The sequence below is a fragment of the Rattus norvegicus genome, chromosome 9, assembly GCF_036323735.1.
Source record: "Rattus norvegicus strain BN/NHsdMcwi chromosome 9, GRCr8, whole genome shotgun sequence".
NCBI classification, from domain to species: Eukaryota; Metazoa; Chordata; class Mammalia; order Rodentia; family Muridae; genus Rattus; species Rattus norvegicus.
The window spans coordinates 48,564,000-48,584,106 of NC_086027.1; the positions used below are offsets into that span (position 1 = coordinate 48,564,000).

The 20,107-nt window shown below is 46.5% G+C and overlaps 1 protein-coding gene and 1 long non-coding RNA gene across 2 annotated transcripts in view; one reads left to right on the forward strand and one right to left on the reverse strand.

Moving 5' to 3' along the window:
- Positions 1 to 2,354, reverse strand: part of Lonrf2 (LON peptidase N-terminal domain and ring finger 2) — a 41,392-nt gene extending 39,038 nt beyond the window's left edge. The window contains exon 1 of the mRNA XM_006244869.5: positions 1,413 to 2,354. Within this exon, the coding sequence (XP_006244931.1) occupies positions 1,413 to 2,070 (658 nt within the window). The 5' untranslated portion in view covers positions 2,071 to 2,354. The remainder of the gene's footprint in view (positions 1 to 1,412) is intronic.
- A 14,099-nt stretch (positions 2,355 to 16,453) lies between these two features.
- On the forward strand, positions 16,454 to 19,191 carry LOC134480286 (uncharacterized). Its single transcript, XR_010054657.1, has 2 exons — positions 16,454 to 16,627; positions 18,983 to 19,191. It is a non-coding gene; the product is annotated as an uncharacterized LOC134480286 (long non-coding RNA).
- The last annotated feature ends 916 nt before the right edge of the window (positions 19,192 to 20,107 follow it).

Genomic DNA, 20,107 nt, shown 5'->3' on the forward strand with positions numbered 1-20,107 from the left:
AAAGTTAACACAGATGTAATCTCCATGCCTAACTACATCACTGCCTACAGGTCCCCCCATGCTTCCTCATATTCAACAGTCTCCTTACCCACAATAACCACCACTCTTACCTCTTAATACCCTGTCGTGATTTGCCTGCTCACCCTCAAACAACTGGAATCACAGTAAAAATGCTTTTGTGCATGGTGCTTGTCTCTTCTCTTCTTTTTCAGTTGTTTTTTGGGGGTGGTACAGAATATTGAATCTGACATGTGATAAGCAGCCATTCTAGTCACTGAATTATAGCCCTCACCCCACTTTTTTTCCATTTTAAGACAGGGCTTTGAACCACACTATAGCCCAGGCAGGTAAACTTGCCATTGTCCTACCTCAAGCTCCAAGTAGCTGGGATAGCAGATAGACCAGTGCTAACAGGCCTGGTAGCCTAGTTGCTCTCTCCCTGCACTGTGTCTGTGGGGCTCTTGATAGAGTGTACTGCAGCTGCATTCATTGCTTCCTTTCTCCTCACGAAGTTATTAGAATATACTCACCTATTCTGCTCTTGCTGCATACTGGTTTTCCCTTGTAGTTTTAAATTTATGTGTATGACTGCTTTGCTACATGTATCTATGTGCAATTTGAGCCTGGTTAGTTTCCAAGGAGGTCAGAAGAGGGCGTCAGATCCCCTGGAAATTTGTAATCCCCTTTTCCCCGCCCCGTCGCCCCCCCCCCCCGCGCTCCCGAAGTGAATGCTGGGAACTGACCCAGGGGCCGAGAGCAAAAAAGTAGTCTTAACCAGTGAGCCATCTCTCCAGTCCTGGAAGTCACTTTAATGATGGTATGTATACACTGTGTGCAATCATTTGGTGCAGATGTATATGTACCTCCTTGAAACTGTTAGAAACCAGTTATTTAATACATGGACACTACCAAACAATTTTCCAGGAAGATAATTTGCATGAGAATGCTCTCATCTTCTTCAACATCTAAACACAGGTGAAGGTCTTCAAATGAAAAAGCCCTGTCTGACCTAGGGAGTGCAGTGAATGTAAAAAACACAACGGACAAAAATAAATAAATAAATAAATAAATAGATAGATAGATAGATAGATAGATAGATCTTTTAAGTACTGAAGATACATAGATAATAGTTTGGATACAGAGTGGAAGCCACTGTTAAATATCACTTGCTCCTGGTCATTCTACTTAACATATCTACAAGAAGATTTATTACACTACGCGCCTTATACTGCAGCTCTTTGGCTAACACTGCTTTACAGCATACACTGGAGCCTTGAGAAAGCCACAGCGCGATGCACCTGTCGTGTGACTCTGGCCATCTTGCAAGCTGCGGCTGTGCACCTTACTACCGCTGAAATTAAAATGCCACCGGCCACCGCCCAGCCCCGTGGTCACCCTCGAGGCTGACTCACCCATATCCAGGGCCTGCTGGCACCTGAGCAGCGCGGCCTCGGGCTGCTGCTGGCGCTGTAGTCCCCGCGCCTGGCACGCCAGCCTGCGCAGGCGACACTCGGCGGGGAAGCACCTCTCCAGCAGCCCGCTCAGCACCACGTTCACGCGCCGGGCCTGCGCCCGCACCGGCACCTGCTCTACGCAGCGCTTGCACACCGTGAGCCCGCTGGACAGCGTCACCGGCTTGTAGAGCAGCCGCCCACAGCGCGGACAGCCCAGCAGGTCGCGCGGCGCCACAGGCCCCGAGGTCCCGGACGCACAGCCTCCGGGCCTCGCCGCCACAGGCGGCCGTTTCTCGCGCAGGCCCAGGGCGCGCGCCAGGCCGCTCGCCAGCTCGGACAGCTCTCCGGGCTGCAGCGGGCCGAGCAGCGCGGCGCCGCGGAACGCGCCGATGGCCTCGGGCAGGCGGCCTGCGCGGGCCAGAGCTTCTCCCAGCTGCAAGCACAGGCCGCGCTCTGGCTGCGCCAGGCCGGCCAGCAGCGAGCGAAAGAGCTCGGCCGCCACCTCGTAATCGCCCGCGAGGAAGGCCGCGGAGCCCTGCCCCAGGGGCTCGGCCGAGGGTTCCTCAAGGCTGCTGCGCACGCCCTGAGGCTCCGGAGGCGCCGGCTCGGGGCTCATCGTGCGGAGACAGGGGTGTTTGGCGGCTGGAACGCGGTTTCTGCCCTCTTCGCCTTCAGCCACGAGCGTCAGCGGACCCGGTGCTGCGAGCCGCGGGGACCACGCGCGACGAGCTCGGAGGAAGCGCAGCGCACGCTGGAACGAGGCGCCGTGCGCGTCCCAGTGCGCGCCCCAGTGGCTCACGTCAGCCAAGTGACCGTGGGAGCGTTGGCGACCCCCTCACGGCGCCGGCGTTCTGCCTGAACCTTTTTTTTTCTGCTCTCTGCGGGCGGCCCCGCGCGTGTGCGTGCGCATGCTCTTCCCGCCGCTGCGGAGTCATTGCGCAGGCTGGAGCCGAGCATCCGAATGTCCTCGACACCCTCCACCCAGCTCTCCTGCATCTCGGTACCTGCCGTTTCCTCAAGACCAATCTGCACAGAGGACCCTGGGCTTCTCTAAGTCTAAGAAGGCAAAGTCTCCAAGCCTTTTAATCTTCCTTAAACGCATAAGATCCTGCAAAAGAGATCCAGTTCTCCAGAAACACAAGAATACAGACAATGAAGATTATTTACATACGAATTATCCAGTTTACATTAAACGTCTTGAAATGCAAATAAAACTACCGTAATAAGCAGATTGGAGGTCACATGGAGCTAGGAGAAAGGACATGAATACGATGTTAATATCTCTTTATTTGTGGTGCTGGTCTTGATGCCAGGTAGGTGAGCAGTCAGACAAGGTATCCAAGCAAACTGCCATCATGACTCCTGATGGTTGGGAAGCTCCTTTGTAGTTAAATACTCTCGAAGATGCAAATAGTTTGCATCTTAACAAAACATGAAGCACGGGGACATTTCCCATGCACACGAATAAGTGAGTGCACAACCAGATAATAAGAAATCGTTTAAGTTAAAACTTGGAAAAGATGAAAACGATGATGTCATGATGAGGTCCACTAGGGTAGCAAGAGCTGATTCATTTTCTCTGTGGATTTAAAAATAAATAAGAGGCAGGGAAAGCGAGAGACCTCAGGCCCAGCCAGGTTCTCTTGAAAGCAAAAGCAGGTGCATACCTCAAAACCCAGAGAGAATTGAACTCCTAGTGGGTGGGATCCGGACTCTCAGAAGTGTCTGATTTGGGAATATTGCAGGGGATTCGATAATCCCGACAAAGAAAGGGAAGTGGGCACAGAAAAGATAGGTGGGCAGGGTCGGGAGGCTGAGCTGAGTTTCATTATTCCCTCACCCTGATCACCTTCCCTGACTGCTGTAAAGTCTGAAAGGACCCTACCCCAATACTAGAGCAGGAAGAACATGGGCCATGAGGTTTCATTGGTCAATCTGCAGCCTCAGCAACTTGTGGCTCCTCCTACTTCTCTGCCCCCCTGAACTTTTCAACAGTCAGGCTGAGCAATATATATCTGGTAATGACTTGGGGAGTATGTCTCCTAAGGGTGAGGAATTCCATTAAAACATTGCCATGCTTCCGTTAATCAACCAGACTCATTTGATAGCATCAGGTACCTACTTACTTCACAAGTCTATGATTTGTCATTTCACTGAGATCAAGCATGAAATCAGCACTCAAGTACAGCCTATAAAGTAACACTTGGAAAAATATTATATATACACACAGACACACAGACACACCGATACACATGCAAAGACACACAGACACATACACAAAGACACACAGACACACAGACACACCGATACACATGCAAAGACACACAGACACACACATACACAAAGACACACAGACACACACATACACAAAGACACACAGACACATACACAAAGACACACAGATACACACATACACAAAGACACACAGACACATACACAAAGACACACAGACACACACACAAAGACACACAGACACACACATACACAAAGACACACAGACAGACAGGCAAAGACATACACAAAGACACACAGACACACACATACACAAAAACACACACACACATGCAAAGACCTACACACAGGCACACACACGCAAAACATACATGGGACACACATACACAAAGACACACAGACACACAGGCAAAGACATACACACAGACACACAGACACACACAGACAAACACACACGCAAAGACATACACACAGGCACACACATGCAAAGACATACATGGGACACACACATACACAGACACACAGACACACAGACAAAGACATACATGGACACACACATATGCAAAGACACAGAGACACACACAAAGGCATACACAGACACACACAAGCACAAAGACACACAGACACACAGAGTCTCACACACAGACACATATAGACACAGAGAGATGCACACATGTAAACACACAAAGACAGACCACAGATTCATACACCACACAAACACACATACAGACACACACATAGACACACATGCACACACACACAGATACAGAGAGACACACACATGTATACACACACAGACACACCACAGATCACATACAGAGTCACACACGACACACATACATAGACGCACAGAGAGACACACACCAACACAGAGAGTTGCACACACACAGACACCACACAGACACACATAGACACAGGAGATGTATACACATAGACACATACAGACAGACCACAGAGCCTCCCACACAGACACATATACAGACACACACTCACTCACATACTCTCTCTCTCTCTCTCTCTCTCTCTCTCTCTCTCTCTCTCTCTCTGCAACAGAGAGTTACACACACACACACACACACACACACACACAGTAGTTAGTGGAAGAAAGCAGTATTAAAGATGCTTGTTGGTTGGGATGAGCGAATCTAGACAAGAAATGCTACCTTCTCCTTCAGGTGCTGCTTCCAGAGACAGGGAGCACAAAGCATCAGGATCAGTGTTTGGTACTAATACATCCTGACAGAAGTCATAGAAGAAAAGTTTCTTCTGGCTCACAGGCCTAGAGTACAGTGTGACCTGATCCAGCCAGTCCTTCTTCCCTGACAGGTTCCAGAGAGAGAATGGACCAGTGGGTGAGAGAGAGAGAAAAGATAGAGGCTGGAGTTGGGAGGTCTTGCTTTGTCTTACGCCAAGTACATTTAAGCGCGGCACATTATATACCATTTCCAGGGAAGAGATGGGACAGAGTCAGCAGGGGGCTAATCAGGCAGGAAGCACAGGGTATCTCCAGAGCATTACAGACATAGCACTCGGTGGTCCTGGGACTGACAACCATAGTCTGGTACAATAGCAAGAGTTAGGTATTAGAATCGAAAGCCGAAGCTCTTTCAAGGCCCTGCTCCCGGGCCATTACTGGTTCTGCCTAGCATGTTCCTAGTTTTGAAAAGGAACAATGTTTTTTCTTTACACATCAGGGACTGGGGGAAAACCAAGGGACAACCCACCCCTCAACAGTGCTCCATCATGGTGAGGAATCATGGCACCTAGGAACGAGGGGCAGCTAGTCATATTGTGTCCTTAGTCCAGAAGCAGAGAGTGATGAATGTCAATGCTCAGCTCACCCACTCTTTCTAGTCAGTCCAGAATCCCAACCCCCACAATGGGGCAACCCATAATTACAATTCTCACCTCAGTGAACCTCATTTCAACCATTCCTTACAGAAGTTCCCCGGGCTTTTCTCCTAATCATACTAGATCCTGTTAGTATTAGGCTTCGGGGAGGAAGTAATGACACCAGAGCCTTGTGTGTTGCAACTTTCAGATGCTCTTAGCACGGCGGATCCCAGTATAATTTGAACATGAAAGAGACTTGAGAGCATCTTACAACACGTGCCAACAAATGTACACCCCTTAACAGCATACTGCTGGTGTTTTACCTAGGAAAGGTTACAACGGGATGAGTGTGCAGCTGTGGAAACTCACAGTGGAGGTGTAAGGGCAGGCAACAACCCAGAGTTGTGACCGTCTGGAGCCAGAATGTTGAATAGGGAATCTAGGCTCTCGTGAGGAATGATAGGGTGTTGAGTCAGCCAACCCAAAGGGTTCCGTTTGAGATCCATCTCTTTATTGTGTGGAACTATGAGAGCAGACCACAGAGAACTAGGATGGATGGCTGTAGATAAACCAAGGTGAACGTTCTTGGGAATGTTGGGCACTGGGACATGGATATTCAGGGTTCCTCAGCTCACCTCAGCTGTTAAATATGCAGACTGGGCAATCACCCTTGCCTACTTATCTGTCATCTTGTTAGATTCAGTGATCTTGATGAGGGAAGAAGCACAAACGGTTTTCAGTTTCAGGTAGGGGTGAAGCAGGAGCCTCTGCAGAGGAGAAAATGTTCTGAAAGTTAACTGTCACTATCCAGTGATGGTCTTGATTTCAAACACTTATAACAAGTCATCGTCGTGGTGTGTGTATGCATGTATGTGCATGTGTGCACATGTGTGTATGTCTATGCATGTGTGTGCATACATGTATGTGCATGTATGTATGTGTGCATGTGCGTGTACGTGTGTGTGTACATGTTTGTGTGCCTGTGAGGGGGGTGCATGGCCATGAGTATGTAGGTAATCATGTCAGCGTGAACCACATGGAGGCCAGAGCAGGATGTCAGATGTCTTCATCTATTACTCTCTACCTTGTTGTCTTGAAACAGGGTCTCTTGCTGAATTGAAAGTTCACCATCTCAGCCAGCACGCTTTCAGAACCCACCTATCTCTGTCAGCCATTTCTGGGCTTAGAGTCACCCCACCTCACCCAGATCCTCAAATGGGTGCTGGGGATTAGAGCTTAGGTCCTTGTGATTACACACTAGCCATCTTTCCGAACCTTTGTTTTCCTTTGTAGGCCTGGGCATGGAACCCAGAACATTGTACGTTCTAAACAAGTGTTTCACACTCTCAGTTCTGAATCTAAGTTCTTAGCAGACTAACTTCTCAGTAGAAATTCACAGATCAGAAATGTTTTCTTCCATGAAAAGGAAATTTAAATGTAATTATAACTTCACAGAGCAAATTATTAAAACTGTCTGTAGATACAGACCAGTGTCTTGGTCTGCTTTCTAACGCTGTAACAGACGTCATGATGGAAAGAGACTTGGGGGGAAAGGGTTTATTTTAACTCACAGCTTACAGTTCATCGGCATGAAGGGAAGTCAGGGCAGGAACCAAGGCAGGAGAAACTTGAAGGCAGGAGGTGATGCATGGGCCACAGAGGGGTTCTGCTTACTGGCTTGCTCTCCATGCTCTAGTTTGTTTTCTCATAGAATGCAAGACCATCAGCCCAGGGATGACACCTCACAAATCATTAACCAGGAAAATGCCTCCACGGACATCCAATCTGATGGAGACATTTTCTGAACTGAGGTTTTCTCTTCCCAAATGATCCCGGCTTGTCCTGAGTGACAAAAAAAAAATCCAACCAGGCAGCTGAAGATTGATTTTGAAGGTACATCACACTAAGTACTGCTTGCTTTATTTGGGAAAACAGCCCCAAACCAATGTCTCCAAGCTCACGGAAACCCTTTTGAAACTTCCCTCTAGACGCTAATGAACTGTGATCAGTCTGTTCTCTATCCTCAGACTTCCGTTTGTGACTATTTTTAAATTCTTTTGTTATCAGAACTAAGAACCCCAAGAGTAGAGCCTGACTTCCTGAGTATCATGGTGGGTTGGTTGGGACTCACAGAGATTTCCAATAACACTTCTTTCCTGTCTCTTAGTTCAATTGACATGAAAATTAAACTCATCTTCCTGCTGCGTTAGACAGCGGCAGAAGCGTTGGGCCCGGTCATGGTTGTGTCTGTTACTGTGTGAATGGATACACCAAGCATGAGATACTCTATAAAATATAAAGGGCTAGATAGAGGGGCATTATTCTTAGGGAGGCCAAGATGATACCATTCTTGGGTATCATCAGATTGGGAGTAGAGGGTAGGCAGCATGCCAGGTTGTACCTCATGGCCATGGCAGGGGCCTCCAGAGAGGCAGCTCCATATATATCATTGGGGTAGAGTTGTGGGTCAGCACCTGGAAGTGAGTTTGCACGAGCCCTCATCTTGTTGCGATGGGACCCCTAAAGCCACTTCAATGTTTTCTACTAACTGTCACTCCTGGGCCTTGTCAAAAGTCATATGTGATGGGTTAAGTACTTCGAGTGTCCACTGGACTAGGAAGTGCCACACACAGACTTGGGGCCAGCTCCAGCCCCTCCTGGAGCAGCCTAGGCTGGCCTGGTTTCAGATCCTCCCTTTCGTCTTTCCCATTGCTCTTTGAGAAGACTCATTTACTGACTGCTTACCCAGACTGCAGGTTTTCTCCCTCCGTATAGGCACTTAGGAATCCATTGTAATTAACTTCTGCCTAATTATCAACCCAATTAGGAACCCCTTTCCAGGCTCCTTTTGTACCTCTCATGGTTAATTTATGTCTTAGTTCACTCTCTAACTGCTACAATTAAACACCTAAAAATGGGTAATTTATAAAACAGACAGACAAACAGAGGTTTATTTCACTTACAGGTCTGGAGGCTGAGGCATCCAGGAGTGCACGCATACAGCTCTGGCAGAAGGACAAGCCCACATTTGTGTGACAGAGAGCAACGAAGAGGACACTCACTGCCATGCTTTGGATCTTGATCTGTCCCTGAGGGTGGAAGCCTAGTAGCCTGGTCTCCTTTAAAGGTCCCATGTTTCAATACTGTTACGACAGTATTAAACCAAGCACCAGCCTAAGTTCAGAAGGGAACATCCCAGACATAGCAGCTAGTGCCTGGGCCATCGGAACTGTGGTTTTGGATTAGTTTTTGTTTCTGTTTACTTGTTGTTGGTTTTTATTTCATTTTAGTTACGTGTGTGTGTGTGTGTGTGTGTGTGTGTGTGTGTGTGTGTGCGCGCGCGCGCGCCTTATGCTGGATCCCCTCAAACTGGAGTTATAGGCTGTTGAGAGCCACCCAGTATGGTACTGGGATCCAAACTCAGGTCCTCCAAAAGAAGAGTAGAGTCCCATGGAGTCTTCTCTCTAGCCCAGGACTGTGTTCTCGTCTTAACCATATTGGTTATCTTTAAGGCAGCTCCTTCTTAGTCACCTGGGTTCGTCCAGCAGAGCCTGTGCTGTAGGGTCCAGCAGGTACAGGCAGGACAGTGCCTTCTATCTCAATGCTCAGAGGAGATCTAGCGACTAGCAGCACAGATGTTAGCTAGTGCTGCTATGAGAAGCCTTATCTCCCATCCAGGGTCCCTCTTTTGAACTGCTAAGTGGGAATATGCATTTGAACCCAAGCCACAGGCAGTTTGCATTTTTATGGGGTGTTACTCCATTTCCACAGCCCACTGAGCCTTATCAGTAAACGCCAAAGATATGCTCGGTGATATAGTTTCTGTGTTCTGGATAATTATAATTTCAAATAACAACACTCATCTAAACACACTGAAACCAGGCCAGAGTGGACAAGTCAGAAGGAACCCTAAGGATTTATATCAAAACCCAAAGCAAGAAACGAAGCCGACACTCTGGGGCCAAAGTAAGTTAAAGAAAACGGTGCTTATGGTCTTCATGATAAAGAGTTTTCAGGACTGAAGACAGATCGGGACCAGAGAGAGCCAGAGATAAAGAGTTAGAAGTCCCAAGTTGGAATACTGGTTCCACCTTAACACATGACAACGTCAAAGCTTTATCAATCTTTGATAAAACAAAGCTCATAAAATGAATCTCGAGGGAGTCTTCTGAGAATTAGCCGGGACACCTGCATGGCCTCCTTCTTGGCTGATCCCTGAGTCAGTGCATGGAGTCCCAGCCACTTCTTTGTTTCTTAACCCAAGGTGAGGTACAGACTCTGGCAGGGTGTAGCTTCCTGTGGGGATGAAGGATGCATGAACTCCTGAGAATGAGAAGACTAGAGAAGAACTGCCCATCTATTGCAATACAACTTCCTCTCCCAGACAGAAGCCATCATGGGGCCTTTGAGTGGTGCCCTGATGCATGGGTCCAAGCCTGACAACTCATCTTAACTCTTGCATTGGTCAAAAAGATGCAAGGTCAAAGCGAGAATCACCTTATTATCAATTCTGAAAGTCGCGGGACTGCCCAGATATCCCCACTGTGTATATATGCTTCGTGCATGTTTGTTTCATCTGTAGACCCTTCTTTCTTTTAACCCGGTTAAGCCTAGATACCTCCCTTACAATTTATATTACAGTGGATGTGCCTGTTTAGAAGGTATGGGGGATGGGGCTGTGTTCAGCAAGAGTGCCTGCCTAGCATGTGCAAAGTCCTGTGCTCACACATGGAAGTCAGGGTATCCTGATACCCCAAAACACATAACCCATGGCAGGTCGTACCAGAAACACAAAGAAGAAAAGAACACCATATCGGGTATATGAAATCAACGGGCAATTTCTATTTCCAGTGTGAGGAGGAAACTGGCAGGGAAGAAGGACTAGAAGAAAAAAACTGAGAGAAGTGTGTATTGAAGGAAAAAAAACAGTCTTTGAGGTATCAGATTTTATGCATCTATTGGCTGAGTCAAATGGCTATCATCCCGGCAGCGCATAACCCAGCAGTGTGAGCCAGGAGGACCAGGACATGTGCGAATGAGGTCGTGAAAACCGAGAAGAACTTCTCACGCTGGATTGCAAAACACATTGGACAATGAAGGTCTGCAAAGGGACAAATATAATGGCTAGGCAGGTGGGTGGGGAAAGCCATCGAAGCCATCCAGCCACATGGCAGACTGAGAGAAGGTTTCACGACATGCCTTGGAAACAAAACGCACACACATTCGCTGGCGCATTTGTTCTCCTTATTATGATATTTTTAGCTATTTAAAATATTTGTCCTTATTAATGTCTATGCGTATGTGTGTAGGTATCCACCTGCATATGGCACAGGTAAATGAGTGTCTGTGGAAGCCAGAAGAGGGGATCAGATCCCCTGGAACTGGAGTGATCTGATCTGGATGCTGAGAACGGAACTCAGGTCCTCCGGAAGCAGCACGGCAACTGCTCCTAACCACAGATCTGTCTCTTCACCTATATTTATACATTATTCTTCTCTTCTAAAATCATCACTTTAGAAAATGACAAGAGAGAAATTTCCAGGAGGAAAAGTAACAAGCATTGAGAAGCCAAGTAAAGGATAGCTCATAGAGAAAGGAGGAGGGGGGTGAGGACAGAGAGGAGGAAAGGAAGGGGGAGGGAGGAGAGGGGAGGACGGGGAAGGGAATGGAATCTGAAACAGACAAGCAGTATTTTCTCTGATTTCAGATAAAAGGGCGGGTTGTCATGGTCACCGTGAACCAGAGTGAGGATGAGAAGTAGCATTGTGATGTGTTTAGGAAAAGGATGAATTATTACCAAGGCTAACAGCAGGAATAGATTGCGTTTTAGGAAGAGTACAGGCTCAGAGTCCATAGAAGCTTCTAGAAGCTACTGCCATATCCCTTGTGTGCACGGGTGAGTCCATCTGACTCAGTGGAAATGATGCAGATAGGCCACTGCAGTATTTTCAGCTCAATGCGAGCTACGTCACTGCGCTGTGAAATGTTGGTTTCATTGAAAACAACGTCCTTGAAATATAAGCTAGACAATGAGGTCTGAAGGCTGAGTCCTGGTTCACAGGGCTGCAGGAGTCCCTGTGCTGGGACCGGTTGCCATGGTAACCCCTGGGTTCCATGGCAAAGAGTGCACATGGAAATGAGGAAAACAGCTAAACCTGTCTTTTCCAAAACAATCGCGTTTATGCACTGGAGAAGTCATCTCAAATAGAAACAGCACCTATGAAAGCTGGAACAAAGACTAGAGAGCATATGTATGTATGTGTGCATACATACATTATATGTATATGCACATATAATGTATGTGTGCACATACAATACATATAAATATATAATATGTTGTTCATTTGTATATAATATTTATACATATATCCTGCTCATTCATATAGATATGCCCTGCTCATTCATATATATGTACATATATATACATACATACATATACACATAGATATTCTACTCATTCATATATATAGATCATACATACACACATATACATATATATGTATGTACATGATGGGGAGATGCTTCTGGAAAGACTGACGTCATGGGCAACAGGAAAGCTGAAGCTGAGGTGTGGGTTTGGCAGCGGACGCGTTTACTGCAGATTCAGGTCAGCTATGGATGGACCAGCTCTGTTCAACAGAGGTGCACAACAGAATGAGGCAGAAGTGATTTCAAAAATTAGTTTGAAAGGAAATTAGGCTGAAAGAAATGTACTTCCAGAGGGTCCTAAGAGTGGCTGGATTAGTCCGTGAAGCAATTTGGGAGCTAGGCATTGACGAGTCCAATAGAGAGACCAACTGGCAATTAGTGAAGCGTAACAGCTGCGTGTAGTAAAGAAAAGGAAGAGAGCTCTGCCCGAAGCCGCCATTATCCTCAAGCAACCATGAAGAAGCCAAGCCTGGCCTCTGTAGAATAGACCTCACAAAAATAATTCAGCCAGTCACTAAATGAATTACAATTAAAAAAAAAAAAAAGCACACGGTGTAGGGAGGGATAGTAGCAGTCACTGTAGTATGGAATGCACAGTTTCTAACACACACACACATACACACACTCACATACATGAACATACATGCCCTCGCACACACTCACTCACACTCACACACATACTCACACACATGCACACACACATGTACATACACTCACATACATGCACATATGCACATACACACACTCTCACACATATACACATGCTCACATATACTCACATGCACACACTCACACACATGTACACACACGCACACATATACACACATACACATACACACACATACACATACACACACATACACAACTCACACACATACACAACTCACACACACATACATACATACATACACATATGCACTCACACACACTTACACATACACTCACACTCACAAAACCAACAGCAAACAACCGATTCAAGAAAACGGGAACATAGACAGAAAAATTGGCTGTGATTGTGATTTTCCAAGAAAAGATTTCCAAATAGTCATTGAAAACATGTTCAGATCCTAGTGAGCACTGTGGCTACAGATCTGAAAGAAGATACAGTGGCACTGTGACATTACAAGGTGTCCTTGGTTTTGAGAGTGGACACTAAGGCAAGTCTTTTGGTAGGGATTTATTAGGAAAGTTAATGCCACGGAAGGACAGCCTGGTAGGGCCTCCTAGGCGAGTTCAGGCCTCTAGGTCTAAGCAGGGGTTCCCTATTGTGACTTTCACAGAGGAGGGCTGCTCCCGTGTCCTGTAGCTGGTGAGTGTCCCATAGTGCTTTCTCCCTGTTCCTTATCTAATGTGTGCCCATCATACAGATGTGCCACCTGTGGGCACTGAGAGATTAAAGTGCTTGGCAAACGTCTGTCCTGTTTACTTTTTTGTTGCTGTAATAAAATGCCAGGACAAAAAAAATACCTTAAAGGAGAAAAGGTTTATTCTGGATTACAATTCCAAGGGGAGACCATCCAGCAGAGTGGAGATGGCGGTAGGAGAGTGAGACTGGCCAGTCACCTTGCATAGCAGGGAGTGATGTGAGGCTATAAAGCCTCAAGCCCACACCCACATTTCCTCCACCCAGGCTCAACTTCATAGTGGTTTCATAGCATCCCCAAATAGTGTCACCTGCTGGGGACTAAGGGTTCAAACACAGGAGTGGGGGGAAGCTTTTGCATATTAACTACAAGAACGTTCTTTGAAGAGGTAGGAATTACAGAGTCTCAGACAATTGAGGTAGAGGGCTCTCCCACCACCTTTACTTTTACAACCGCTGTGAGAGGAGAGAGTGGCTTCTATCAGTGAGTCACCCAAACTCAACATATATGAAGTATAGAGTTCAGTAAAAAGATCACACACACAGAGACACACAGTGGAAAGCAGAACAAAGGAATCCCTCACACAGAGTCTCAACAGTAGATTTGAACTGATGGAAAAGAGAATTCGAAGAATGAAGGAGAAAAACCAATGAAGAAAAGGAAAGAAACCTCAGAATGTAGGCCTTCATGAATCATCCTAGTGCACATGAGACAGGAGAAGCAGAAGAAGGGCAGAGAACACACAGCAGCATGTGAAAATGAGAGAGAGAGAGGGAGAGGGAGAGGGAGAGGGAGAGGGAGAGGGAGAGGGAGAGGGAGAGGGAGAGGGAGAGGGAGAGGGAGAGGGAGAGGGAGACCTGGCCACACTGATGAAAATCTTCAGTGTAGGAATGTAGGCAGCTCGCTGGGCTGTAGGTGGGCTACACACATAATGATACCTACAGGTACATGCATCAGAGTCAACCTGCTGAAAGGCAAGGCAGGAAGAGGGTCCTGAAGGCAGCTAGACAGAAAAGATTCTTCTCACAGGGAAGTCAGAGTAAAATGGGCAGCTGGTGTCTCGGCAAAAGAAACCAAAGAAAGAGATAGGATAATGCACTTAAAGGGCTCCCAGGAAAACCAGACGAGCTGCCAACCCCAAATCCTTTATCCAACAAAGCTATGGTTCAAAACCACAGGGGAGGCAAAGACCTTTACAGATAAACAAGGCCCAAGGGCTAACTGTGGTCGGAACCCTTTACCGAAAACTGCAAAGAACTTTACAGGCTGAAGCAGGTGACCCCAGACAAGATCAAACAGGGACTGACTGTTGGGAAAGGTAATCACGTTGATATAAACTGCCATACTGTATAAATGCCGGATTCTCCTTCTCTACTCTTTTACCTCTTCAACGAGTAGCTGTAGAAGACAGTGTGTGTGGGATGTATTGTTGAGTCCTCTGCAACGTGCTGGAATATTCACGACACAAAGTCACTAAGCTTAAGACAAGCAAATAGTAACAGGGTTGAGGTTGGGAGCCTATGGATAACAGAGATACACGAAATAGGGTTGGGATTGGAGGAAAAATTAATGCCAGGCAGTGAGCCGAATGCAGAGAAACGTTTGAGGGGAACATAAATAGAGAATAAAGATATCGGTACAATAGGGGCTTATTCCGTCCTCTTCTTTCTTCCCTTAACATCTGTCTGTCTCTCAAGGCACCCCAAGAAAGTATTATGAAGGAGGTGACATAAGTCAGAACTCTCCCCATTCTGGGAGCCTGAGTCTGAAAGCCAGGAGGGCTCTCTCCGAAGGACAGAGTGATCTATACTTCTCTTTTAGCTTTTGGGACTCTGCGATCGCTGACGTGATTTTTTTTTTTTTTTTGGTTCTTTTTTTCCGGAGCTGGGGACTGAACCCAGGGCCTTGCGCTTCCTAGGCAAGCGCTCTACCACTGAGCTAAATCCCCAACCCCGTGATTTTCTTTTATTACAAATTAATTTCAATTATTTGCATTTGAAAACTTAAATCATTCATAGGATTATAATATGTTGTTTTAAAGCGATGTAGAAAACTTGTACAGGCTGATAACCACGGGAAAAGTAAAGGCTGTCTTTACCCACGTTTTCAGGTCTTTTTGATAGCTTAGGGTTTGTTTCCCAAAGTTTCTGAAGGAATGAATAACTCCCTGGACTTCCAGGACCCAGGAAAGGAGAGGTAATGATGATAGACCTACCTGTCCAACTCACCATGAGCCCATGTAACCTATACTGAGGTGAGACAGCGTGACCTGTAGCCTTTCTCACGTTCGCCTGCTGCTTGAGCACACTCTCAGGATACTGCACGGGCCTCTTCCTTTCTGTTTGTTCTACCTAAGTTCCTCATGTTGGGGAGCATGCCCCGTCCATCTCATTGTGCTTCTGCCACAATGCCCGACGCATCTAGATTCTGTGTAGATTCATTACTGTTTGGAAGTCCCTCTGCTTATATCTTAGCTATTGTTCTCAATCTGTGAGCCCTTTCCTCCAGGGTGGGAGGGAAAGAAGGACTTCCTCCCAAGTCAGGGGCGAAGTGGCTCATCTCCTTGGACTGGTGCTCCTTGTTCTTGCTCAGGGTCATTATGACATCTGTAGACCATGGGCACCCCAAGTATCATTCCAAATTGAGAACAAAGTTATTTGTTTTGTCTGCTTGGCAAAAGCTGGGCAAGGGACTCTGTAGTTTTCCAGACGATCACTGCACGGTGCCCACATTCCTGTCGCTCCTACTGTCTGATGCCCTTGAGCCTGGAGCATCCCCACAAGAATGGGCACTCTCTGCCACTCTTCTTGGTGTGCTTAGGGGACTTTGGTCTCTTTTCTCGGGCTCATTTTGTCTGTTTTCAGTGGTTACTCGGAATCTGCGTCCATCTGATAATCATCTTCCTCTAATGGCCTTGTTACTGGGCTGCTCTGTTAAGATAATTTTCTGTTATTTATTGCTAGGGAATTATCTTTCTGCGCCATTGTGTCTGTTGCCTTTACCTCATCATGTCGAGGTTTGATGTGACCCCTTTTACACAGCAGTAGCTGCTGCTCTTACTTGTTGTGTTGATGGGATAATGGGAGGAATTATGGCGTCAGAGGGCGAGAAGGAAAGAGATGTGAAAAAAGTAATGAGAACAGACGGAGGGAGGCTGGGGGGGGGAGGTGTCTGTGCCAGCTTTCTCTCTTTATCCGATATTTATATCATCTAATTTCAGCTCCTTTCACTGCACCACAGACCCTCCAGTGCTCCTATGTAATGCATTACATGTCCCACTATGCAAACTGTGAACTAACGTTATAGATGAGTAAGGTAAGTCCTATACTAATGATTAAACAATAGTGATACAAGTAACACTGTTATTGTTCGATACCACAGCTCTGTCTTTCCCCTTCCTGTTCTGTGGGGCACCCAAGGCTCTTCACCTCTTCAGTGAGGTAGGTCCTATGCTAATGCTTAAACAATAACAACACAAGTAACATTGTTACTGTTTGATACCACAGCCCTTTCTTTCCCCTTTCTGTTCTGTGGAGCACCCAGTTCTACTGACTTCTCCAATGAGAGGCCAGTTGTTGTCCATCCACTCCTCAAGATCCTCAACTGAGGGGTTGGGGATTTAGCTCCAGGGTAGAGCACTTGCCTAGCAAGCTCAAGGCCCTGGGTTTGGTCCCCAGCTCCGGGGGAGAAAAAAAGATCCTCAACTGAATTAAGCTGATCAAAAATTATGTCTTAACCTGATTATCTATGTACTCGTGGCTGATTCTGAACTCTTAGCACTCTTGTTTCTGCCTCCCAAGTGCTGGGACTGCTGGTGTGTGTCACTGTGCCCAGCTTAAAAGAATGCATTAGGGGGCTGGGGATTTAGCTCAGTGGTAGAGCGCTTACCTAGGAAGCGCAAGGCCCTGGGTTCGGTCCCCAGCTCCAAAAAAAAGAACCAAAAAAAAAAAAAAAAAAAAAGAATGCATTAAGGGTTGGGGATTTAGCTCAGTGGTAGAGCGCTTGCCTAGGAAGCTCAAGGTCCTGGGTTTGGTCCCCAGCTCCGAAAAAAAGAAAAAAGAAAAAAGAAAGAATGCATTAAGTGGTAGTGATACCAAGAACACTGTCCTTTATTCACTGCATCCAGCTTTCCTGACAGGCGTGTTCAAATACACAGTTGTGCCTACTTGTCAACCACAAAGTAGAGAAGAAAACCAAGATCTTTTACTGTCATTGTGGAATCTATAGCTGTATTATTTACTAAGGCACCCCAGCTCTTAAGAGTGTTTTTAGCTTCTGACATTTCCTAAACACTGAAGTTTAAGGAAGGGTCATTAGTCCTTGTGGCACAACACCTCAAGCTAGTAAGTAGGTGGTAGTGTTGTACTGGCAGAAAAGCCAATGCAGCATACCAGGGCAAAGTGTTTCCTCACAAGTCAAGATGGTGAAAGAACAGAGAAACCACTGTCCTAGTGTGTGAGGCAGCTCCAGTTGCAGCGAGAAGAGAGCTTACCGGAGTGATGGGTTGTGTTGAAGCTTAAAAGAGTTTCAGTTCACAGTTGATTGGCCTTGTGGCTTTGGGGCCTCCAGTGAGGCAACCCATCGTGGTAGAAATATGAGACAAGGAGAAGCTACTCACATCATCATGTGGTGACATCAGGAAAGAGGAGAAGAGGAGGGAGGAGGAGGAAGAGAGGCAGAAGTGAGATATTGGCAGAGAGGAAAGATAACAAGAGACAGAGTGACAGAGAGGTAATCAGACTGAGAGAGAGAAAGAAAGAGAGAGAGAGAGAGAGAGAGAGAGAGAGAGAGAGAGAGAAGAAATATGGGGTGAGCATGTAGATCAGGGAGAGACATACATAGAGATATCCCCCTATTTAAAGACTATGAGTCTTTAAATGGATGTATCCACTGGTTTGGTCTGAGCCACCATGCTCCAATTACGTCCCAAAGACCCCATCTCTGAACTCTGTTGCATTGGTTCCTGAAAACTACCTGTGAGCTTTCAGGGTCATTTAAGATCTACCCATAATGCCCATTTGACTCTGATGTCACTGTGGGCATGGGCTCTAAAACCTCATCCTAGCTGCCTGGAAGCCAGTCTTCCACTAGCAGCCTTCAGATGAAGATGTAGAACTCTCAGTTCCTGCCCCATGCCTGCCTGGATGCTGCCATGTTCCCACCTTGATGATAATGAACTGAACCTCTGAACCTCTAAGCTAGTGCCAGTTAAATGGTGTCCTTTATAAGACTTGCCTTGGTCATGGTGTCTGCTCACAGCAGTAAAACCCTAACTAAGACAGCTGGGGTTATTAGTGAGTGCCAACCTACTAATAGGAGAAGCAATAAAAAGGTCACTCTATGGAGTGCACAGGGTTTAAGGAGAGAAAACACAAAGGCAGAGGGTACATGCATTTTATGTGTCTTTGCCATGAATGGAAGCTATTGGCTTACTAATCTCATATGCACATACATATGTGGACGTACAAGAAGCTTATAAAGGCAGCTTGGCTTTTCTGTTTACTATGTTCCCCTTATCTACAACTTGAATAGAAAAACTGCTCACCGGTGCAAAATGCTTAATCATTACTTAGTCCTCTTTGAGTGGCTTTTGTTGACACAGATGAATACATACCTGAGCCCAGATGCATACAGGGGACCACTTTTCCTGACTCTCATCCAAAACCCTAGGAAGATCCCTGCAGGCTGAGACAGGCGGATCACACCATGCTGAAGAGGAGAGCTATTTCCCCCACTGCAGATGGAGACCTTCCTTCCCAAACAGAAGAGCTGCTCTGAGACCACTGCTGGGCTCTGCTCCTCTCAGAGCAAGATTTGGAGTGATAGCGCCTCACCTGGGGCTTCCCCAAGCAGGAGCAATAAAGGACAAAATGAAGTCCTAAGGACCAATGACATGCCACCATCATCCCAGACGAAATCCCGCAGGTGCCGGCAGCGTTTTGTTGGGGGGTTGCCTTCTGAGAAGGGAAGTCTTCTGTTATTTGTTTTAAGAACTTAAGATCGATAAAGCAGACAAAACTTTATCGGCTCTTTCACAGCTCGTAGGGGTTTAGCAATCGCTCTGTAAACTTGGCTCTCTTTCTGTTCCTACCTTCCCTTAAGCAAACAAATTCTGACCCCACAGATCCTGGGCTTAATCCCAAACAGTAGCATTTTCTAACTTTTATCCTCAGAGCTTTCAATAAAATCTTTTTTTTTTCGGAGCTGGGGACCGAACCCAGGGCCTTGCGCTTCCTAGGTAAGTCAATAAAATCTTAGAGTGCTGTCCCCAAAGTGAGTTTACTGAAGGAGGCAGGATTTTACTGGAGCCAGACAAGGAAGAGCAGCGCCCCCTGGAGGACGATGTGGACATGCAGCTGGCTGGGAAAATACACAGGTTTTAAGGCTTGAGGACCTCCTTAACATAGCTTGGACGGAGTCTAAAATAACATACAGATTTGAGTTCCTCAACTACTTTTATCTAAATCTGCATCCGTGTCCATATTTGGCTTGGCTCTTTATATAACCGGTGAGAACCAGTGCAGACGTTGGAATTGTGACGCTACGTAATTAAAATTAATCTCAGCGGTTTATGCTGACTTCGTGGGAAGAAGGAAAAGGGTATCACTCTCTTACCACCCAGAGCAGTTGCCCCTGGGTCTGTGCAGCCCTCTTGGCCTTCCTGTAAGGTGGCCTCTCGCCTAATTACCTACGATCTGTGGGTGGCAAGTAGTACTACTGAATAACTGAGAACTAGAAAGTGTATTGCTGAAAACCTTTAATTATACTCATATTTTTATAAGTGTTTAAGGACTG